Here is a 17,986-nt window from a genome sequence, read left to right on the forward strand (position 1 = left end):
TTAGTTGAGAATTCTTTTTTCAAAAAAACAAAAAACCAAACACTAGACCCTCCCCCACAAAAAAAAAAAGAACAATTCTTACAAAACCACAACAGGTTTCTGTCCTGTCTTCACTACAAAGATCCCAGGATGACAACAGACCAGGCTGAACCATGTTGCTAGCAATCTGCCCTCTCTGTATGGGACTGATGGGACATGGGGGGCCAGAGGAAATGAGACCCTTAGCAGTGTACAACCCTATTCCAGGAGAGGCTGTGTCCAGAGACTGGCAGTGCCCTGGGGTGGGGTGAGATTGCTGCTTCTAGTACCTGAAGGACTCTTGTCACATAGGCAGGAATTCCTGGCATTCTCTGTGACGGGACCTGGGGGAAGGGTAGAGGGTGCAAGCTCCACCTAGGACAGTGGCCACAGCCGGGGAACGGGCAGACAGAACCAGGAGCCTGCGAAGAAAGCATGATGCCAACAGAGGCAGCAGCTGGAGCCTGGGTGCTGGTCCTTGTTCTGTGGGGTGAGCAGCTCCCAGCCCCAATGACCCTGCCCTTAGCAGTCCACCTCCCATCTCCCCAGGACCTCCCTTCTCCCTAGACATTTCCTCAAATTTCCAAAGCCCCTCACCCACCCTGCCCTGCACTCATTAGCTCCACCTCTCCCCTTCTGCCCTCTACCACGATGCTACCACCCAGGAGCCGTAGTTGGTGGTCAGAACATCACAGCCCGAATTGGAGAGCCGCTTGTGCTGAGCTGTAAGGGAGCCCCTAAGAAGCCACCCCAGCAGCTAGAATGGAAACTGGTAAGCAGTGTTGCCCCCGCTTGGTCACTCAACCCCAGGAGTCATCCTTGAAGATCCCCAGAACCCCTCCCTGTCTGGTCAGCCCTTCCCCTAAGAGCCTGGACCACTTAGGCTTTTCTTCTCTTGCAGAACACAGGCCGGACGGAAGCCTGGAAGGTCCTGTCTCCCCAGGGAGGACCCTGGGACAGCGTGGCTCGAATCCTACCCAACGGTTCCCTCCTCCTTCCAGCTATTGGAATCGTGGATGAGGGGACTTTCCGGTGTCGGGCAATAAACAAGCGCGGAAAGGAGATCAAGTCCCACTACCGTGTCCGAGTCTATGGTAAGGGTTCCGAAGCCTTGGCTAAGTCACTTTTCATTGAAGAAAAAGCCTTCTTTTACCCCCTTGACTCTTGGCCCTGGTATACCCTGATCTCCACTGCCCGGTTCCCATGCCTGGAGTGTGAGAACCCTCAAAAGGCAGCTGCTGATTGGACTTTCCCTGTAGAGATTCCTGGGAAGCCAGAAATTGTGGATCCTGCCCCTGAACTCACAGCTGGCGTCCCTAGTAAGGTACAGGAAAACAAAACAGGGAGGGTACTTTGAACGCAGCTGTGCGCCTGCCTACATGGTGTCCACAGAGTCAGAGGGTGAGGTCTCCATCTTTTCCTCCAGGTGGGTACCTGTGTGTCAGAGGGAGGCTACCCTGCAGGGACCCTTAGCTGGCACTTGGACGGGAAACCCCTGATTCCTGATGGCAAGGGTGAGTCCCTGTGTGCCCTGTCCCCAACTGCCTTTCCCGGGATGTTCTTCCTCAAGCTTCTGAGAGTTTGGCTTTGTCCTACCCACTACAGGGATCATCGTGAAGGAAGAGACCAGGAGACACCCTGAGACAGGGCTCTTCACACTGCAGTCAGAGCTGACTGTGACCCCAGCCCCAGGAGGAGCCGCCCATCCTACCTTCTCATGCGGCTTCAGTCTGGGCCTTCCGAGGCACAGACCCTTGAACACAGCCCCCATCCAGCCCCGTGTCAGGGGTGAGCAGGGCCTAGTCTGGCTGTGTGGGAGGCAGGGGTCAATCCCAGGGCCATCGGCCTGCTTTCAGGTTTGCGGATGGAACTAGTGCTTATCCCCGCCCAGAGCCCGTGCCTCCAGAGGGGATTCAGCTGTTGGTTGAGCCAGAAGGTGGAATAGTCGCTCCTGGTGGGAAAGTGACTCTGACCTGTGTCATCCCTGACCAGCCCCCTCTTCAGATCCACTGGATAAAGGATGTGAGTGGCCCAGAAGGCCTGAGAGCTGGGAAACGGTGACAGGCAGTGGGCGGCCTGAGAGCTGGGCTGAAAACACAGAATGACTGGCTGTGGAAATGAAGGCAACAGTCCAGGATGTGTGGACCGGGGGTTCCTAACCATTTCCTGTCCCTCTTTCCCCACCAGGGTACACCCCTGCCCCTTGCCTCCAGCCCTGTGCTGCTTCTCCCTGAGGTAGGGCATAAGGATGAGGGTATCTACAGCTGTGTGGCCACCCATCCTAGCCACGGGCCGCAGGAAAGCCCCCCTGTCAGTATCAGCACCTCAGGTAACTCTCCCCCCCGAATTCCGGGGACCCTGGGGATGAGGTGAGGCGCGCCACATGCCTTAGACACCACGGTCCCCAAGAGACATGCCACCCCTCCCCCAGTGCCCCCAACACCCAGGCCTCTTCCGCTCCACCACAATCCTGTCCGGAGAGACTCCATCCTGTCCACTAACTGAAGGGAGATGCCACTGGGCCTCCCACTGGGCAGCCCCACCCAAGCTCAAGTCTTCCCTCAGACTACTCTTTGTCTTCCAGAAACAGGCGAGGAGGGGCCAGCTGCAGGTGAGGGGCTGGACTAAAGTCAGAGGGAGGTGTATGACCGCGGCACGTGCTGGTGACTGGTGTACAGTCAACAGGGGAGGAGTGGCGTGTGCTGGAGCTGTGTCCTCCCTGTGTCCCTACAGGCTCTGTGGGTGGGTCTGGGCTGGGAATGCTAGCCCTGGCCCTGGGGATCCTGGGAGGCCTGGGAATAGCCACCCTACTCATTGGGGCCATCCTGTGGAGAAAACGGCAATCCAGAGGAGAGGAGAGGTGAGCCAAAGACACTTACTGGGGGCTTCCAGGCAGCAAGTGAGAGCTGTCGGGGTGGCCAGCAGAAGGCTAGAAAACTGTTCCTTCTCAGGAAGGCCCCCGAAAACCCGCAGGACGAGGAGGAACGCGCAGAGCTCAATCAGTCAGAGGACGCCGACGCAGCAGAGAACGGTGCAGGAGGACCTTAGCCGAGCCCAGAGCGCGTTCACATTGCTTCCTGAGTTGCGCTGGCCCCACGACCCATGTATGAGCCCTTCTCCACCTCAGCACACTTCCACAAGCAGAGCCCACCCAACCCATGCTGAGTAAACACCTAACACTCGTTGCCTACTGTTGTCTGTGTGTGAGAGAAGCAACCTCACCCCTGCATCCCTGGGAGCCCTGCAGGGGAGGGGCTCACTGCACGCCTCCCACCATACCGAGCATCTATTCAGGCTGGATGGAAGAGGTGCCTGTCCAGGAAGAAGGGAAGGATTGGGGAGACTTCCCAACAATATATTTCATTTTTTTTATTGAATTTGTAATAAAGGAGGTAGCCAGGGGCGGAAAGGACACAATTAGAGTCAGAACTCATATCAGACAGTGGGGAGAGGAAAATTAAATTAAATCAACAAGTGGAGGAGTCGGGGAAAGCCCACCTTTAAACATCCAATCAAGAAGTCTGGGGGGGGGGACAAAGGAGAACTGGGCCCCTGTCTCCAGGGTGTCCCCCTTCAGGGCGGGGATGGCTGTGCCTCCAGGCCAGCAGGGCAGAGCCGCAGGCACTCCCGACCCAGGCTCACTCGTCACTCCTTCCCACTGCCCCCTGAGGGAGGCCTCAGCTAACAGACATAGGTCATGGGAGTGAGGGGTGGTCCAAAAGCAAGGCGGGGCCAGCAGGGACCCCAATACTGATTCTCCTCTAGCTGGAGGTGGGCAGGGGAGACACAGCTCAAATACTGAGCAGCCAGAAAAAGAAGAAGATGGCGAGAAACAGGAACAGGGAGTCTTGCCAGCTGGAGACGGGGTGACCCTGTCCCAGATCCACACCTGCAGGAGAAAGGACATGTCGGGGGCGCTGGGGGGGGGTGGCCCTGGCCGGGACTCAGGGAAAGAAAGCTCTTACCTGCTCCCCGCCGGAAAGGCTCGTGGGCATTGAACACGGTGGTGAAAAAGCCAAAGGGAAAAGCACCGACACCAAATGAGAAGTGGAAGCCCCCGGTGTCCCCGAACGGCTGGAACCCCTGGGGAGGCAGGGAGTGTGAGGGAAACCCCGCCACACCACAGCATGCCACGCCAGCCACGGCATGCCACGCCACTCGGGCTCTGGCTCTGCAGGGACACTCACCCCTCTGCTCTCCGGGGCGGGTCGCTGGCCCTGAGGGCGCGGTGGAGTTTTCAGTCTGAGGAAGGAGAGAGGGGATCAGCACGTGTGTCCCTCTCCCAGGACATGGGGGACATGGGCAGGAGGCAATGCGTGCAGTCTCTCACCTGGGGTCCTGCGGCTTGTGGCTGCCGCGGCCGTAGAGAGGGACGACTGTGTCCCTGCTGATGCCGGCTTTACACACGGGGCACTCTTGCCGGTCTGGCCGCGTCTCCAGCCACTGCGGGAAAGACAAAGTGTTTGCAGACACACGAAGGTCGTGGAGCCCTCCCCGCCCTCCCCGCCCATGTCAGGAGCACAGGAGCACAGGAGCACATACCCCGAGCCCTCCCCGCCCTCCCCGCCCTCCCCGCCCTCCCTGCCCATGTCAGGAGCACAGGAGCACATACCCCGCGCCCCGCCCATGTCAGGAGCACAGGAGCACATACCTGATGAAGACAGGGCCAGCTGCACACGGAGGAGGAGAGAAACAAAACTCATCACATGGCAGAAAACAGCCGGCACCCTGTGCCCACTGCAGCAGCCGCCCCGGTACTGCGGCTGTTTCTGCCTCCACAGCCTGCGGTCACCGAGGGCATCCTGACAACCGTCCTCCCGACAACCATCCTGCCGACAACCGCTCTCCGACAACCGCTCTCCCAACAACCGTCCTCCTGACAACAGCCCTCCCGACAACAGCCCTCGTCCCCAGGGCCCCAGGCTTCTCCCGTGCAACACATTGTTTCTGCTCCCTCCCTCCCTCTGTCTGCACACACACAGTGACACACACACACACACACTGACACACACACAGTGACACACACAGTGACACACACGCACACACACTGACACACACAGTGACACACACTGACACACACAGTGACACACACACAGTGACACACACACTGACAGACACGCACACACACACAGACACACACACTGACACTCACACACACTGACACACACGCACACACACTGACACACACAGTGACACACAGTGACACACAGTGACACACACACACACACTGACACACACACAGTGACACACACTGACACACAGTGACACACACACAGTGACACACACACTGACAGACACGCACACACACACAGACACACACACTGACACACACACTGACACACACGCACACACACTGACACACACAGTGACACACAGTGACACACACGCGCGCGCACACACACAGACACACACACAGTGTCACACACACACGCACACACACACGCACATACACACACTGACACACACACACTGACACACACACAGTGACACACATGCACATACACACACACACTGACACACACTGACACACACACTGACACACGCACACACACACATGCACATACACACACACACACTGACACACACACAGTGACACACGCGCGCGCACCTCCCTGCCTCAGCCTGTCTATTTTCTGCCTCTTACCCTGATTTCCCAACTCAACAGGGTTCTCTTCAGCCCCCGCTCCGTCCTCCCTTACAGCCCTGCTGCTCCTCCTGTCACATCAGGCGCCAAAGTCCCTCTGTCTGTCTGCCCTTCACAGGGCCTCTGCCCTCCGGCTTCACACCCCTCTCACGTACGCACACACTCTGTCACACAAGCACACAGACACACACACAGTCCCTGTGTCCGGCCGTCCTCTGACGAGGAGCAGCTCCCCTGACCGGAAAGTCTGTCCTGTGTGTTTGTGTCAACCTCGGGCTCGGCCACACCTCAGCGTCCCCGCTCCCACCCCACCCCCTCCCGACACCCTGCTTTCCCCACACCGGGACCCCAGTGCCCACCTCAGGCCTCCCGGGTGTGCGCCTGTGTGGTGTGTGTGAGTGTGTGTCTGTGTGAGCGTGTGTCTGTATGTGTATATATGTGTGTGAGCGTGTCTGTGTGTGTATGTATATGTGTGTCTGTGAGTGTGTGTCTGTGTGTCTTGTGTATGTATGTGTATGTATGTATGTGTACGTGTATGTGTGAGCGTGTCTGTGTGTGTATGTATATATGTGTGTGCGTGTCTGTGTGTATGTATGTGTGTCTGTGTCTGTGTATGTATGTATGTGTGAACGTGTCTGTGTGTACATGTATGTATGTATATATGTGTGTGCGTGTCTGTGTGTATGTGTACATATGTGTATGTGTCTGTGTGTCTGTGTGTATGTATGTATATATGTGTGAGCGTGTCTGTGTGTACGTGTATGTATGTATATATGTGTACGTGTGTGCGTGTCTGTGTCTGTGTGCGTGTCTGTGTGTATGTGTATGTATGTATATAAGTGTGTGCGTGTCTGTGTGTGTATGTATATACGTGTGAGCGTGTCTGTGTGTACGTGTATGTATGTGTGTGCGTGTCTGTGTGTACGTGTATGTATGTATACGTGTGAGCGTGTCTGTGTGTATGTATGTATATAAGTAAGTGTACGTGTGTGCGTGTCTGTGTCTGTGTGCATGTCTGTGTGTACGTGTATGTATGTATATAAGTGTGTGCGTGTGTGTGTATGTATATGTGTGTGCGTGTCTGTGTGTATGTATGTATATAAGTGTGTGCGTGTCTGTGTGTATGTGTGTGTATGTATATGTGTGTGCGTGTCTGTGTCTGTGAGCGTGTCTGTGTCTGTGTGCGTGTCTGTGTGTATGTGTGTATATATGTGTACGTGTGTGCGTGTCTGTGTCTGTGAGCGTGTCTGTGTGTATGTATGTATATATGTGTGTGCGTGTCTGTGTGTATGTATGTATATATGTGTACGTGTGTGCGTGTCTGTGTCTGTGCCCGTGTGTGACGGACGGCTGCCCTCTGCCCTCTGCCCTCTGCCCTCTGCACACCCACCCTCCCTCCCTCCCGCGCTCCGCGCGGCCCTCACCAGTACAGGTGTCCGCACACGCTGACCACAGCCTCGCGAGCGGTCTCCAGACAAATATTACATTCGAAGGTCGCGCCCGCCCCGCCCCGCTCGCGGTTTGGGCCTTCGGGGCCCCCGTCCTCGTCCTCCGCTGCTGCCATGGCCGGTTGTGCTTCGCCCCCACGTCCCCCTCGGCACCCCCAGACACACACACATAGACGCTCACACAGCGCGCACACACACACCCCAGCACGCCAGGCCCGCCTCCTGCCCACGGTCGTTGGGCAGACTTCAAGGCTTTCTCATGACTATTGGTCGAGGCGCCTGCCAATCATGCAGGAGGCAAAGGACGGGATTGAGCTACAGGGCGGAGGCGGGAAAAGGACGTGTGGGTCCCGCCCTCGCACGATGATGATTGGCTGGCGAAGCCTCAGTCACTATGCGGTGCCGAGGGATTGGTAATAATGAGCTCGGCCAGGGAGGTCTTCATTCGTTTACGCAGCTGCCCGTCAAAGCCACAGCTCTGACGGGATTGGCTCGGGCCGGCAGAACTCGCCCACTAGGAGCCGCTCTCTTTCCTTCTCTTCCGCTTTCGAAGAATGTCCGGGTTCCTATTGGACTTCAGAGCGTACGGTTCCAAGTCCGATGATTGGCTGGCACGACGGGGGGCGTGGCTACGGGAAACGAGCATGCGCAGTAGGCGGACGGGGTGGGAGGGCAGGGGCGGCGAGCGCGCCAACCCGGCGAGAGCGGAGTCGCCGGCGGTCCCCCCCCCCCCCCCCCGTTCAACTCCATCCCGTCGCCATGGCAACCGCGCCGCCGCTGGCGGGGGGCCGAGGGTTCGAAGGCCTCGGCTCGGCCTCATCCGGGTCCTCGGACGGGGGCTCCCTCCCGGCTTGATTGGGCGGTTTGCTTCGCCGCTGATTGGCCGAGGCCTGCAGAGGAGCCGGTGCTGAGCTCGGGAGAAGAGGGCGGCGGTAGCGGGGTCGCGGGGTTCAAGATGGCCCCGGGCTCCCTGGGTGACGCAGAGGGCAGCGCTCGGGTCCGCCCCGCCCTCCTCGGCAAGCAGGGAGCAGAGCTGGGGTTCGCCCGGCGAGTGGATGGTGCGGCCGTCGGCGCGCCGCGCTGGTGTTAGCCCGGCTCCCGCGGTTGGACGGCTCGGCCTCTCTAGGTGACCGCCACAGCCGCCCCCGGTGTGATGTGACCCCGGGAGGGCCGGCGCCACCGTCCGAGAGTGGGCGTCCGGGGGCCCGGCCCTCCCCTCGGGTGGCCCGCGGCAGGATGGAGTAGGTCCGCCCCTTCCTTGTCACTTGCCCTGCAGAGTTTTGGATCTTTTTCCTGGCCGCACAGCTCCGAGAGCCGGGGCCCTTCCAACAATCAGTGACCCAAAGTGTGTGGTCCAAGGCGCAGAATTAGGTAACAGTCCTCCCACCACGCCGTGTGGACTCATCCAGGGCAAAGGTGTCCCGGGGCGGGAGACACACACGATAGAAAGCGCCCGTGGCTCCAAACCCCGACAGGTGAGAGCCTGGCGCTCAGCACAGGCTTCGGGGAGCCAGCGGGGTCGGACACACTGACTGAGGTGGGGGGGGCGAGCCTGACACTGATGGAGGCAGAGGGGGCGAGCAAGGGGCGAGCCTGACACTGATGGAGGCAGGGGGGCGAGCCTGACACAGATGGAGGCAGAGGGGGCGAGCAAGGGGCGAGCCTGACACAGATGGAGGCAGGTGGGGCGAGCAAGGGGCGAGCCTGACACTGATGGGGGGGGCGAGCCTGAAGCGAGCAAGGGGCGAGCCTGACACTGATGGAGGCGGGAGGGGGGCGAGCAGGGGGCGAGCCTGACACTGATGGAGGCGGGAGGGGGGCGAGCAGGGGGCGAGCCTGACACTGATGGGGGGGGGGGAGCAGGGTGCGAGCCTGAGGCCAGCAGGCTGCATGGCTCGGCCCGGGCTCCTGCCGCCCCTAGGAAGCCGGCCTCCCGTGGCTCGGGCTCGGCGCTGTCCACCGAGCCTGCAGCCCGGGTCTGTGCTGGGAGGGGGCTGGCCCAGGCCGGGCGATGCAGGACGCAGCCGGCAGGTAGGGGGGCGGGGGCCCTGAATCTTCACAGACCACACAGGTGGGGTGGGGTGGGATGGGGTGGGGGGGATGGCGAGCCGGGAGGACGAGCAAGCCAGGGCCGAGGGCGGGCTGCGGAGCGAGGCAGGGAGAGGCGCGAGTCCGGGCGGCAAGGGCGAGCCGAACGCGTGGATTTAGGAGGTCCTCCACGGACCGCTGCCTGCGCGGCCCGAGAGGCTCGGACGAGGCCGGGGGGGAGCGCAGGGAAGCCGGGCGCAGGTGCCCAAGCCGGCGGGCCGACCGAAGCCGGCGGCCAAGCGGTGCAGCCGGCTGCCCGCGTCCGCGAGCCCCGCGGAGCTGTCCCGGGGCGGGGCCGGGGGGGGGGAACCCGGCCGGCGTGGGGGGGGAGGAGACGCTGGTGTCGGGGGCTGCGATTGGCCAGGCTCGCTGCCCATCATCGCCCCCCACTTCCTGGCCAGCCCCGGAAGCCGGCGGCGCTGGGAGGGGTGGGGGAGATAGCGGCCGCAGTCCCGGGCCTCGCAGAGCCGGCGAGCGGGCGGGCGAGCGGGCAGGCAGGGAGGCGGGTGTCGGGGGCGCGGCCCCCCTCCGCCCCTACCGCGATGGGCCCAGCTTCCCGCTCCCTCCGCCCCTCCACCGGCCGGGGCTAGGACGTCCCCAGCCCCCGCCGCCCCCTCGGCACCGACAGACGCCGCGGCCGCCGCAGCCTGGCTGGGGAGGGGCCCGACCCGCAGGCCCCCCCGAGGAGGTGTGGGCGGGGAAGGGGCTGCGGGAGGGCAGCGGGCCGGGAGGGCCCGGGCCGGGGCCGGGGACACGGGCCTGCACGGGGGAGGGAGCGCCGGGGCCGGGGCCGGGGTGCGGACAGGGACTCCCCCTGCCGCTGGCCCCACATGACTCGGGTGAGGAGGCCGGGCTGCTTCCTCGGAGCTGTCAGGCCCCGTTAGCCTCTGGCCACAGCCGCCCCCTCCCGCCCCCTCCGCCGCCGTCCACGCTGGGGCAGACCCGGGCGGGCGAGCGGGCGAGCCGGGGTCTTGTGGGAGGGTGTCCGTCCCTCCAGTGGCTCCCAGAGCCTTTGACAGGTTGGATCGCTTGTGCTCCCACATGTGGGCTGTGTGTCGTGTAGGGAAGGTTTAAATGCCCGTCAGAGCGGCCCTAGTACTTAACGTCCGTGCTTTGTGTTCGGTTGGTGACATGCCCCGGTCCAAATGTGTGAGGACTTGGCATGCTCTCCGTGTTGCATGTCTCCATGTCGCCTCCATGCTTTATGTTTGTACACGCTTGCTTTAGCTTATCTCGTTTGGCAGGGCCCGTCCACAGCTCTGGAGTGTGCAGGATGCTTCCTGTGTGGGATCCAGTGGCCTGTTTTCCTACATGTGGCTCTCACCACAGATGTGCCCAGTGATGTGACACACCGTAGGACCTGCCATTTATTTCGTAACTTTTGTCAGTGTGATTGACGTGAGCTATGCGCGTCTAACCCATTTGACATCCCAATGTGTTTATAAATATTGAAATATTTCTGCCTTGAGATGATTTGTCAGACCAAGAGTTATACAAGTATTGTTTGTTCTCCAGTTTCCCCAAGGCATTTTGTTGTTAGGTTTTGAGACAAGGTTTCTCAGTGTGGCCCAGGCTGACCTCAGACTCACGACAGTCCATCTGTCTCTGTCTCCTGTCTGCTGGGATTAAATGCGTCTGCCACCATGCCCAGCTAAGTGTTTTTTTGTTTGTTTTTGACAGTTTCACAGAGCCAGGCTGGCCTGGAATCCCTGACCTCGTACCCACACCTAGTGTCCCATGGGGCCCTCATTTGCTTTACTTTGCTGACCACCTGGCGTGTCTCTTCACATACGTTCCCCTTGCCGTGGTCTGTGTGGCATCGTTAATGTAATTCTGTCCAGTGGCAAGCCCCCCGCATCGGGTTTCTTTGGGGCCATTGTCTGTGCCCACTGTGCACTGCTGGCACATACTTGATGACAAGAGAGTGATGGTGTGTTGGTCCCACTCTGGTTTGCACTGCGGCTTCCCCATGGCTTTCTGTAAGGCTTGCTGTCAGTATTCGGGGGAGGTGACTTTTCCTAACTAATATTCCTTACGAAGGCAGTTACTTAGTTTCTGATCAGAGCTGTCCTGCAAGTGTAACTCAGAGTAGCCCAGCATGTGAAAAGCCCTGCACTGCAAAAGCAAAATGAAAGGAAACAAAAACCATATTGCCTATTATTAACTGATGAGTTGTGACTACAGCCTTATAATCCCTTTGCCAAGATTTACTGAGCCACCCACTGCACCTGCTTCTGTCTGGCGCAGATGTAAGGTGAGGTTGCTCACAGCCTGGAGTAGGTGAGCAGAAAAGACCAGTGAACGTTTTACCCAAGGTGCATTGTTGCTATCAGTAGTGCTCAAGCCCAGTGAGCAGCAGACTTACCTGGGAGGCACGTTAAACACAGTCTGGCCCAGTGCCCGGGGTTCATTACGTCTGGGTGAGGCCAGAAGTTCTATTTCTCCACCTTGACAACCACTGTTGTCATACAAAGCGTGGTGTGGTGGCCTACACCTATAGTCCCAGCATTCAGGAAGATTGTCCCCACCAGGCTGAGGACATTTAGGGCTATGCTAGAAATTTGTAATGAAAACATGGGCCTGGCAAGGTTCTGAAAGGTGGAGCTGAGCTGTGTGAAGCAATAGGAGGAGGTAGGGCCTGCCAGCCACAGGGAACAGTGTGGTCAAAGCCAGTCTGAGGAAGTGAAGAAAATTTTGGAGACAGAGAAATGTTCAGATTTGGGTTACAGAAGCCTGTCTGGTGGCCACGTGCAGGGACACGGAGGGTACTGAAGGCGCCGGATGGAACAGTTTACAAAGTCTGGAGGATGGGGTGGGCTCCTGTGTCCTCCCAGGCCCGTCCAGTTTTAGGAAGGGAGAGCCTTTGACCTGCCTGGAGGAGACACAGGCCCTGAACACCCTTCTTATGAGCCATGACCCTGCCTCAGGCAATGGGGCAGAGTAGAGGAAAAGGAACAAGGCAGGTTCTTCATGCTTGCCTCTCTTCTGCCTGGGGCTCTTCCCATCCTAGCAGGTGACTGCAAGTTCCTGCTCTTTCTCGTGAGATCTCTCAGTAGACCTGCTTGCCCACATTGCCTCCCTGAGGCTAGGAGGACAGGAATGGTTGGCCGGGTTTGCCTGTCAGTAGAAGTGCATTGGTATGTTGGGTGTAGGGTCATAAAGAACTCCACAGGGGAGAAGAGGAGGTTTTTCAGACATGTATTTACATTGCTTTATTGTCACTAGGTACAATAGTGACATACAATTTGTGTATGTGTGTGAATGTATGTATCTTTGTATGCCTGGGGTTTTTTTGATCTCTGACATGAGCCTCTTCTTACCGCCTGTTGTCTGATGTGTGTGTGTGTGTGTGTGTGTGTATACAGTGCCTGCTGTCTGATGTGTGTGTGTGTGTGTATACAGTGCCTGCTGTCTGGTGTGTGTGTGTGTGTGTGTGTGTGTGTACAGTGCCTGTTGTCTGATGTGTGTGTGTGTGTACAGTGCCTGCTGTCTGGTGTGTGTGTGTGTGTGTGTGTGTGTGTGTGTGTGTGTGTGTGTGTGTGTGTGTGTGTGTGTACAGTGCCTGCTGTCTGGTGTGTATGTGTGTGTGTGTATACAGTGCCTGCTGTCTGGTGTGTGTGTGTGTGTGTGTATACAGTGCCTGCTGTCTGGTGTGTGTGTGTGTGTGTGTGTGTGTGTGCAGTGCCTGCTGTCTGGTGTGTGTGTGTGTGTGTGTGTATACAGTGCCTGTTGTCTGATGTGTGTGTGTATGTGTATAGTGCCTGCTGTCGTGTGTGTGTGTGTGTGTGTGTGTGTGTTTGTGTGTGTGTGTGTATACAGTGCCTGTTGTCTGATGTGTGTGTGTGTGTATACAGTGCCTGCTGTCTGATGTGTGTGTGTATGTGTGTGTGTATACAGTGCCTGATGTCTGATGTGTGTGTGTATGTGTATAGCGCCTGCTGTCGTGTGTGTGTGTGTGTGTGTGTGTGTGTGTGTGTGTGTGTGTACAGTGCCTGTTGTCTGATGTGTGTGTGTGTGTACAGTGCCTGCTGTCTGGTGTGTATGTGTGTGTGTGTATACAGTGCCTGCTGTCTGGTGTGTGTGTGTGTGTGTGTGTACAGTGCCTGCTGTCTGGTGTGTATGTGTGTGTGTGTATACAGTGCCTGCTGTCTGGTGTGTGTGTGTGTGTGTGTATACAGTGCCTGCTGTCGTGTGTGTGTGTGTGTGTGTGTTTGTGTGTGTGTGTGTATACAGTGCCTGTTGTCTGATGTGTGTGTGTGTGTATACAGTGCCTGCTGTCTGATGTGTGTGTGTATGTGTATAGTGCCTGCTGTCGTGTGTGTGTGTGTGTGTGTGTGTGTGTACAGTGCCTGTTGTCTGATGTGTGTGTGTGTGTACAGTGCCTGCTGTCTGGTGTGTGTGTGTGTGTGTGTATACAGTGCCTGTTGTCTGCTGTGTGTGTGTATGTGTGTGTGTATACAGTGCCTGATGTCTGATGTGTGTGTGTATGTGTATAGTGCCTGCTGTCGTGTGTGTGTGTGTGTGTGTGTGTGTGTACAGTGCCTGTTGTCTGATGTGTGTGTGTGTGTACAGTGCCTGCTGTCTGGTGTGTGTGTGTGTGTGTGTATACAGTGCCTGTTGTCTGCTGTGTGTGTGTATGTGTGTGTGTATACAGTGCCTGATGTCTGATGTGTGTGTGTATGTGTATAGTGCCTGCTGTCGTGTGTGTGTGTGTGTGTGTGTGTGTGTGTGTGTGTGTGTGTACAGTGCCTGTTGTCTGGTGTGTGTGTGTGTATGTATGTATGTATGTATACAGTGCCTGTTGTCTGGTGTGTGTGTGTGTGTGTGTGTGTGTACAGTGCCTGCTGTCTGATGTGTGTGTGTGTGTGTGTATACAGTGCCTGCTGTCTGATGTGTGTGTGTGTGTGTGTGTGTATACACAGTGACAGTTCGTAGCAGGGCTGGGGAGCACAGGAGGTTTAGGTTTAACCTAGAAACTGCTGCTGAGGAGCTGCATGGCCTCTGGTAAGCCCTTTCCCCTCCTTGAGCCATTTCCTGTGAAACCAATAATGCTAATACTACTTTGTAAACTATCACATGGACCATACATAGGGTTTAACATACTATATAAAACAGCGCTGTCCACCAGAAATAAAATGGAGCCACTCTTTAGTTTTAAACTTTTGATAACTACAATAAGAAAGGTAAAAAGAAGCCGCGAAGTCCTTTTTGTCAGTATATTTAACCGAGCTGGGAGGAATGACAGAAGGTGATCAGGTTCAGTGGTGGTCCCGGTTCCTAACGTGCACAGGGCCCAACACGGAGTGGGGTGTTGTTGAAGGGACATTTTATATGCCTGCTTTTCACCCAGACTCCTCAAGAGTCCGGTGTGCATTTACTATTCCCAGTGCTTGTCTCTCCATTGGGAGTGGGCAGTACGGTCTGCCCAGAGCGGGCCGTGGTGCCTCATGCCTGTCGCCTCAGCCTGTAGGAGACAGAGAGGACTGCTGTGAAATAGAAACTAGCCTGGGCTACAGAGTTCCAGGTCTGGATTGGATTATAATGTAACTTTGCCTCAAAAAAAAGTCTTTTCCAGCCACAAGTGTCAGCTTGTGTCTTTGCGGTTCCCTTATCACTTACCCGAGAGTTGTGGGTGTTTGGGGCTCTTGTCTGTCCGTATCCAGAGTCCTGGGGCTGCAGTGGACAGCGGTCTCAGGCTGGGTTCCTCCCCATTCTTGGAGCATCTCCCAGCTTTGCCTCCTGTGCCTGGTTAACCTGGCTCCTTCCTTTCACCTGCAGGTGACCAGAATGGAGCTGTGGCCCGGGGCCTGGACAGCGCTGCTGCTGCTAGTGCTCCTCCTGCTGTCCACCCTGTGGTTCTGCAGCCCCTGTGCCAAGTATTTCTTCAAGATGGCCTTCTACAACGGTTGGATCCTCTTCCTGGCTATACTCGCAATCCCTGTGTGTGCTGTGCGGGGACGCAACGTCGAGAACATGAAGTACGGGGCCAAGGGTGTGGAAGGGGTGGGTCTTGAGGGAACCCAAGGGCGAGAAGGGAGTGGCAGATTTGCAGGGGAGAAGAACCCAACACAAACCCGGAGATGAGGGTGGGGGAAAGGACTGCAGAGCTGGCCAGGAAGTGAGTGGGTAGGCGGGCGCAGAGAGGCACCGGGGGGTGAGCACCAGTGGATCCCACTGGGCCCCCTGCCCTGACCCCACAGGATCCTGCGTCTGCTGCTGCTCCACATTAAATACCTGTATGGGATCCGAGTGGAGGTGCGGGGGGCTCAACACTTCCCTCCCACGCAGCCCTACGTTGTGGTCTCCAACCACCAGAGCTCCCTCGACCTGCTTGGTGAGGCCTCATCACAGGGCCCCAGTCCTCTCGCTGAGCCTTCTCTTCTGACCCCCAAACCTGTTTCCCTAGAGGCCCTCAGTTCCCCTCCTCTTGACTGTCACCCCCTGCTCAGGCCTCCTCTCCCTGGGGTGGGTGTGCCCTCCGCAGGGGTAGGTGTGCACACCTGCAGTCAGCTTTGCTGTCTCAGGCTTCTCCAGCCCACTCCTCTTCAGTTGTGTGGGTGGTGACCCAGGGTGGGAGTGGGGGTGGCGCCTGCTCTGACCCTGCTTATACCCTGACCCTAACCCATCCCCACCCCGCCAAGGGATGATGGAGGTGCTGCCAGACCGCTGTGTGCCCATTGCCAAGCGCGAGCTACTCTGGGCTGGCTCTGCCGGGCTGGCCTGCTGGCTGGCAGGAGTCATCTTCATTGACCGGAAACGCACGGGAGATGCCATCAGTGTCATGTCTGAGGTGGCCCAGACCCTGCTCACCCAGGATGTGAGTCTTCAGGGATGGGGATTTGGGGGTTAGGGAGTAGATGACTGGGAATGGCCGATGGTCCCTGCTATGTCCTCACTAGAGCGCGGCAGCCCCTGACCCTCCCTATGTGTCTCTTCTGACCTCTTCCCCTCAGGTGAGAGTCTGGGTTTTTCCTGAAGGAACAAGAAACCACAATGGCTCCATGCTGCCCTTCAAACGTGGCGCCTTCCACCTTGCAGTGCAGGCCCAGGTGACACTGCTTTCTCCTCATCGGTCCCCAGACTCCCTCTCCTCCCTCCCTCCCTCCCTCCCTCCCTCCCTCCCCTCTCCCCAGGACCCTTGCGCTCACTGGCTTCGCCTCCCCCAGGTTCCCATTGTCCCCATAGTAATGTCCTCCTATCAAGACTTCTACTGCAAGAAGGAACGACGCTTCACCTCGGGTGAGCTCACCTGGCTTAAGGGCTCCGAGCAGGTCTGGGGAGGGCGTGGCCAGAAAGTTCATGGGAGGCTGAGGAATGTCCCTGAGGCAGGGGGACCTTAGGTACCCACTGGACAGGCCAGGTAGGTAGGACAGTCTCCGAGAGAGACTGCTACAGTCTGGAGGGGAGTGAAGCTGGCGTGCGCAGAGCTGGACGGCTAACAGCCCTGAACACTGACCTGACCGCACACGCACACTGGAATCGTGCGGAGGCCTGGACACGGGTCTGGAGATTTTGTCAGCAGCTGGCGAGCAGAGCAACGGTCATCCTGGTTTCCAGGAGAGACCCAAAGAAGTAGCGGGATTGCACTACGGCTGGCTGGAACCAAGCGAGCCCGCCATGATGCTGTTGCGTGTCCCACCAGGGCGATGTCATGTGCGGGTGCTGCCCCCAGTGCCCACAGAAGGGCTGAGACCAGATGACGTCCCCGCGCTGGCAGACCGAGTCCGGCACTCCATGCTCACCATCTTCCGGGAGATCTCCACGGATGGCCTGGGTGGCGGTGACTGTCTGAAAAGGCCTGGGGGAGCGGGCGAGGCCCGGCTCTGAGCTTCCTCCTACCCTTCCCATCTTGTCCCCTCACCTCTGACCCAGCGCCTCAGGCAGGGCCAGGCCCCCTTCCTGGGTCCCCACTCCCTACTCTCCTTTGGGAATCTTCAACTTCTGAAGTGAATATGGATACAGAGTCACTCCACGCCCTTTCCCTGCCCACCCATGGACTCTCCGCTCCGGTCCCCGCCTGCCATCTTGTCTTGTGGGACAGCTGCCCCCCCTCATGTCAAGTGGCTCATCGGATACCAGGGTGGGGGACATTCCATCCCATCCCTCCCCAGTGGTCTCTTTGTGGCCTTCTCTCCCTCTCCACCCCACACTGGACAATGGACTCATGTGTTCTGTGGAACAATCCACCCCTCACCCCAAGTGAGGGCCACACAGACTGAGTGGGCCCATCTGCTAGTGAGGACTCCTCATCCTGTGGCTGGAAGCTGAGCCTGAACACTCCTCACCGGCTCACCTGGGGATCTTCCTCAACACTGTCACCCTCAGTGGGGCTGGGCTCTTGTAACTCAGAAGTCTCACCCCTGCCTGTGCCCAGGGCTGAGCACACTCCAGATGCCAATTTCTGCTTCCCCCGTCCCCTTGGTAGAGGTCTTCAGGGTCCTGGCCTGGCACCATCTAACCAAATTCTGCAGGGGTGGACCTTAGAAGCTGCGTTCTCTGTTCCCTGGGGCCTTGGGGGAAAGAACCTGACCCTGGTGAGAGGGAGAGGGGGGGCACTTAATTTATTTCTTTCTTTTGAGGGACTCCCTCTCTGAGCAGTTTTCATTTCCTCCCAGTGGCATTGGCCACTCACTCCCCCTGCCTCCGACTCTAGACCCATTCCTAAGACCCAGGAGGTAGGCTGGGGGCAGAAGGAACGGGTGGAATCCAGTTTTGTGTGGTTGGTTTTTATTATCTGGGTAACAGCAAGCAACTGAGAATAAAGAAAAAGAGATCCGGAGTTTTCTGT

General features: G+C 58.0%; 3 protein-coding genes across 8 annotated transcripts; 2 read left to right on the forward strand and 1 right to left on the reverse strand.

Moving 5' to 3' along the window:
• The first annotated feature begins 149 nt into the window (after positions 1 to 149).
• On the forward strand, positions 150 to 3,204 carry Ager (advanced glycosylation end-product specific receptor). Of its 4 annotated transcripts, XM_027388759.2 has the most exons (11): positions 150 to 508; positions 684 to 790; positions 920 to 1,112; positions 1,278 to 1,342; positions 1,445 to 1,532; positions 1,624 to 1,806; positions 1,910 to 2,040; positions 2,206 to 2,347; positions 2,603 to 2,629; positions 2,752 to 2,878; positions 2,970 to 3,204. In XM_027388759.2, exons 1-11 carry the CDS (start codon positions 454 to 456, stop codon positions 3,064 to 3,066), a joined length of 1,215 nt encoding a protein of 404 aa, XP_027244560.1. In that variant the 5' UTR covers positions 150 to 453; the 3' UTR covers positions 3,067 to 3,204. The 4 variants fall into 4 exon arrangements, 2 of the variants coding, with proteins under 2 accessions (XP_027244560.1, XP_035306545.1); XR_004771652.1 differs by having other exon boundaries at positions 2,450 to 2,878; positions 2,970 to 2,991; XR_004771653.1 differs by lacking the exon at positions 2,970 to 3,204 and having other exon boundaries at positions 2,450 to 2,629; positions 2,752 to 2,858.
• A 163-nt stretch (positions 3,205 to 3,367) lies between these two features.
• Rnf5 (ring finger protein 5) lies at positions 3,368 to 7,304 on the reverse strand. The gene is made up of 6 exons (XM_027388774.2): positions 7,087 to 7,304; positions 4,670 to 4,688; positions 4,349 to 4,461; positions 4,206 to 4,260; positions 3,984 to 4,101; positions 3,368 to 3,907 (listed from the first exon to the last, which is right to left on the reverse strand). The coding sequence occupies exons 1-6, from the start codon at positions 7,224 to 7,226 to the stop codon at positions 3,810 to 3,812; spliced, it is 543 nt and encodes a 180-aa protein (XP_027244575.1). The 5' UTR covers positions 7,227 to 7,304; the 3' UTR covers positions 3,368 to 3,809.
• Positions 7,305 to 8,098: 794 nt separating this feature from the next.
• Positions 8,099 to 17,977, forward strand: Agpat1 (1-acylglycerol-3-phosphate O-acyltransferase 1). 3 transcript variants are annotated; one of them, XM_027388772.2, is made up of 7 exons: positions 8,099 to 8,236; positions 14,977 to 15,176; positions 15,399 to 15,532; positions 15,840 to 16,015; positions 16,152 to 16,247; positions 16,365 to 16,437; positions 16,841 to 17,977. In XM_027388772.2, exons 2-7 carry the CDS (start codon positions 14,986 to 14,988, stop codon positions 17,023 to 17,025), a joined length of 855 nt encoding a protein of 284 aa, XP_027244573.1. In that variant the 5' UTR covers positions 8,099 to 8,236; positions 14,977 to 14,985; the 3' UTR covers positions 17,026 to 17,977. The 3 variants fall into 3 exon arrangements, with proteins under 3 accessions (XP_027244573.1, XP_027244571.1, XP_027244574.1); XM_027388770.2 differs by lacking the exon at positions 8,099 to 8,236 and adding an exon at positions 8,344 to 8,481; XM_027388773.2 differs by lacking the exon at positions 8,099 to 8,236 and adding an exon at positions 8,565 to 8,585.
• Positions 17,978 to 17,986: the final 9 nt, after the last annotated feature.

This window comes from Cricetulus griseus (genome assembly GCF_003668045.3).
Source record: "Cricetulus griseus strain 17A/GY chromosome 1 unlocalized genomic scaffold, alternate assembly CriGri-PICRH-1.0 chr1_0, whole genome shotgun sequence".
NCBI lineage: Eukaryota > Metazoa > Chordata > Mammalia > Rodentia > Cricetidae > Cricetulus > Cricetulus griseus.

Coding starts and splice junctions, on each gene's coding strand:
- Rnf5 (XM_027388774.2), bottom strand. CDS start 7,226: ATGGCAGCAGCGGAGGACGAGGACGGGGGCCCCGAAGGCCCAAACCGC. Junction 4,261..4,348: donor CACAAGCCGCAGGACCCCAG/GTGAGAGACTGC, acceptor CTCCTTCCTCAG/ACTGAAAACTCCACCGCGCC. Junction 4,102..4,205: donor CCGCCCCGGAGAGCAGAGGG/GTGAGTGTCCCT, acceptor CTGCCTCCCCAG/GGGTTCCAGCCGTTCGGGGA.
- Ager (XM_027388759.2), top strand. CDS start 454: ATGATGCCAACAGAGGCAGCAGCTGGAGCCTGGGTGCTGGTCCTTGTT. Junction 791..919: donor AGCAGCTAGAATGGAAACTG/GTAAGCAGTGTT, acceptor CTTCTCTTGCAG/AACACAGGCCGGACGGAAGC. Junction 2,041..2,205: donor AGATCCACTGGATAAAGGAT/GTGAGTGGCCCA, acceptor TTTCCCCACCAG/GGTACACCCCTGCCCCTTGC.
- Agpat1 (XM_027388772.2), top strand. CDS start 14,986: ATGGAGCTGTGGCCCGGGGCCTGGACAGCGCTGCTGCTGCTAGTGCTC. Junction 15,177..15,398: donor CGCAACGTCGAGAACATGAA/GTACGGGGCCAA, acceptor CTGACCCCACAG/GATCCTGCGTCTGCTGCTGC. Junction 16,248..16,364: donor ACCTTGCAGTGCAGGCCCAG/GTGACACTGCTT, acceptor CGCCTCCCCCAG/GTTCCCATTGTCCCCATAGT.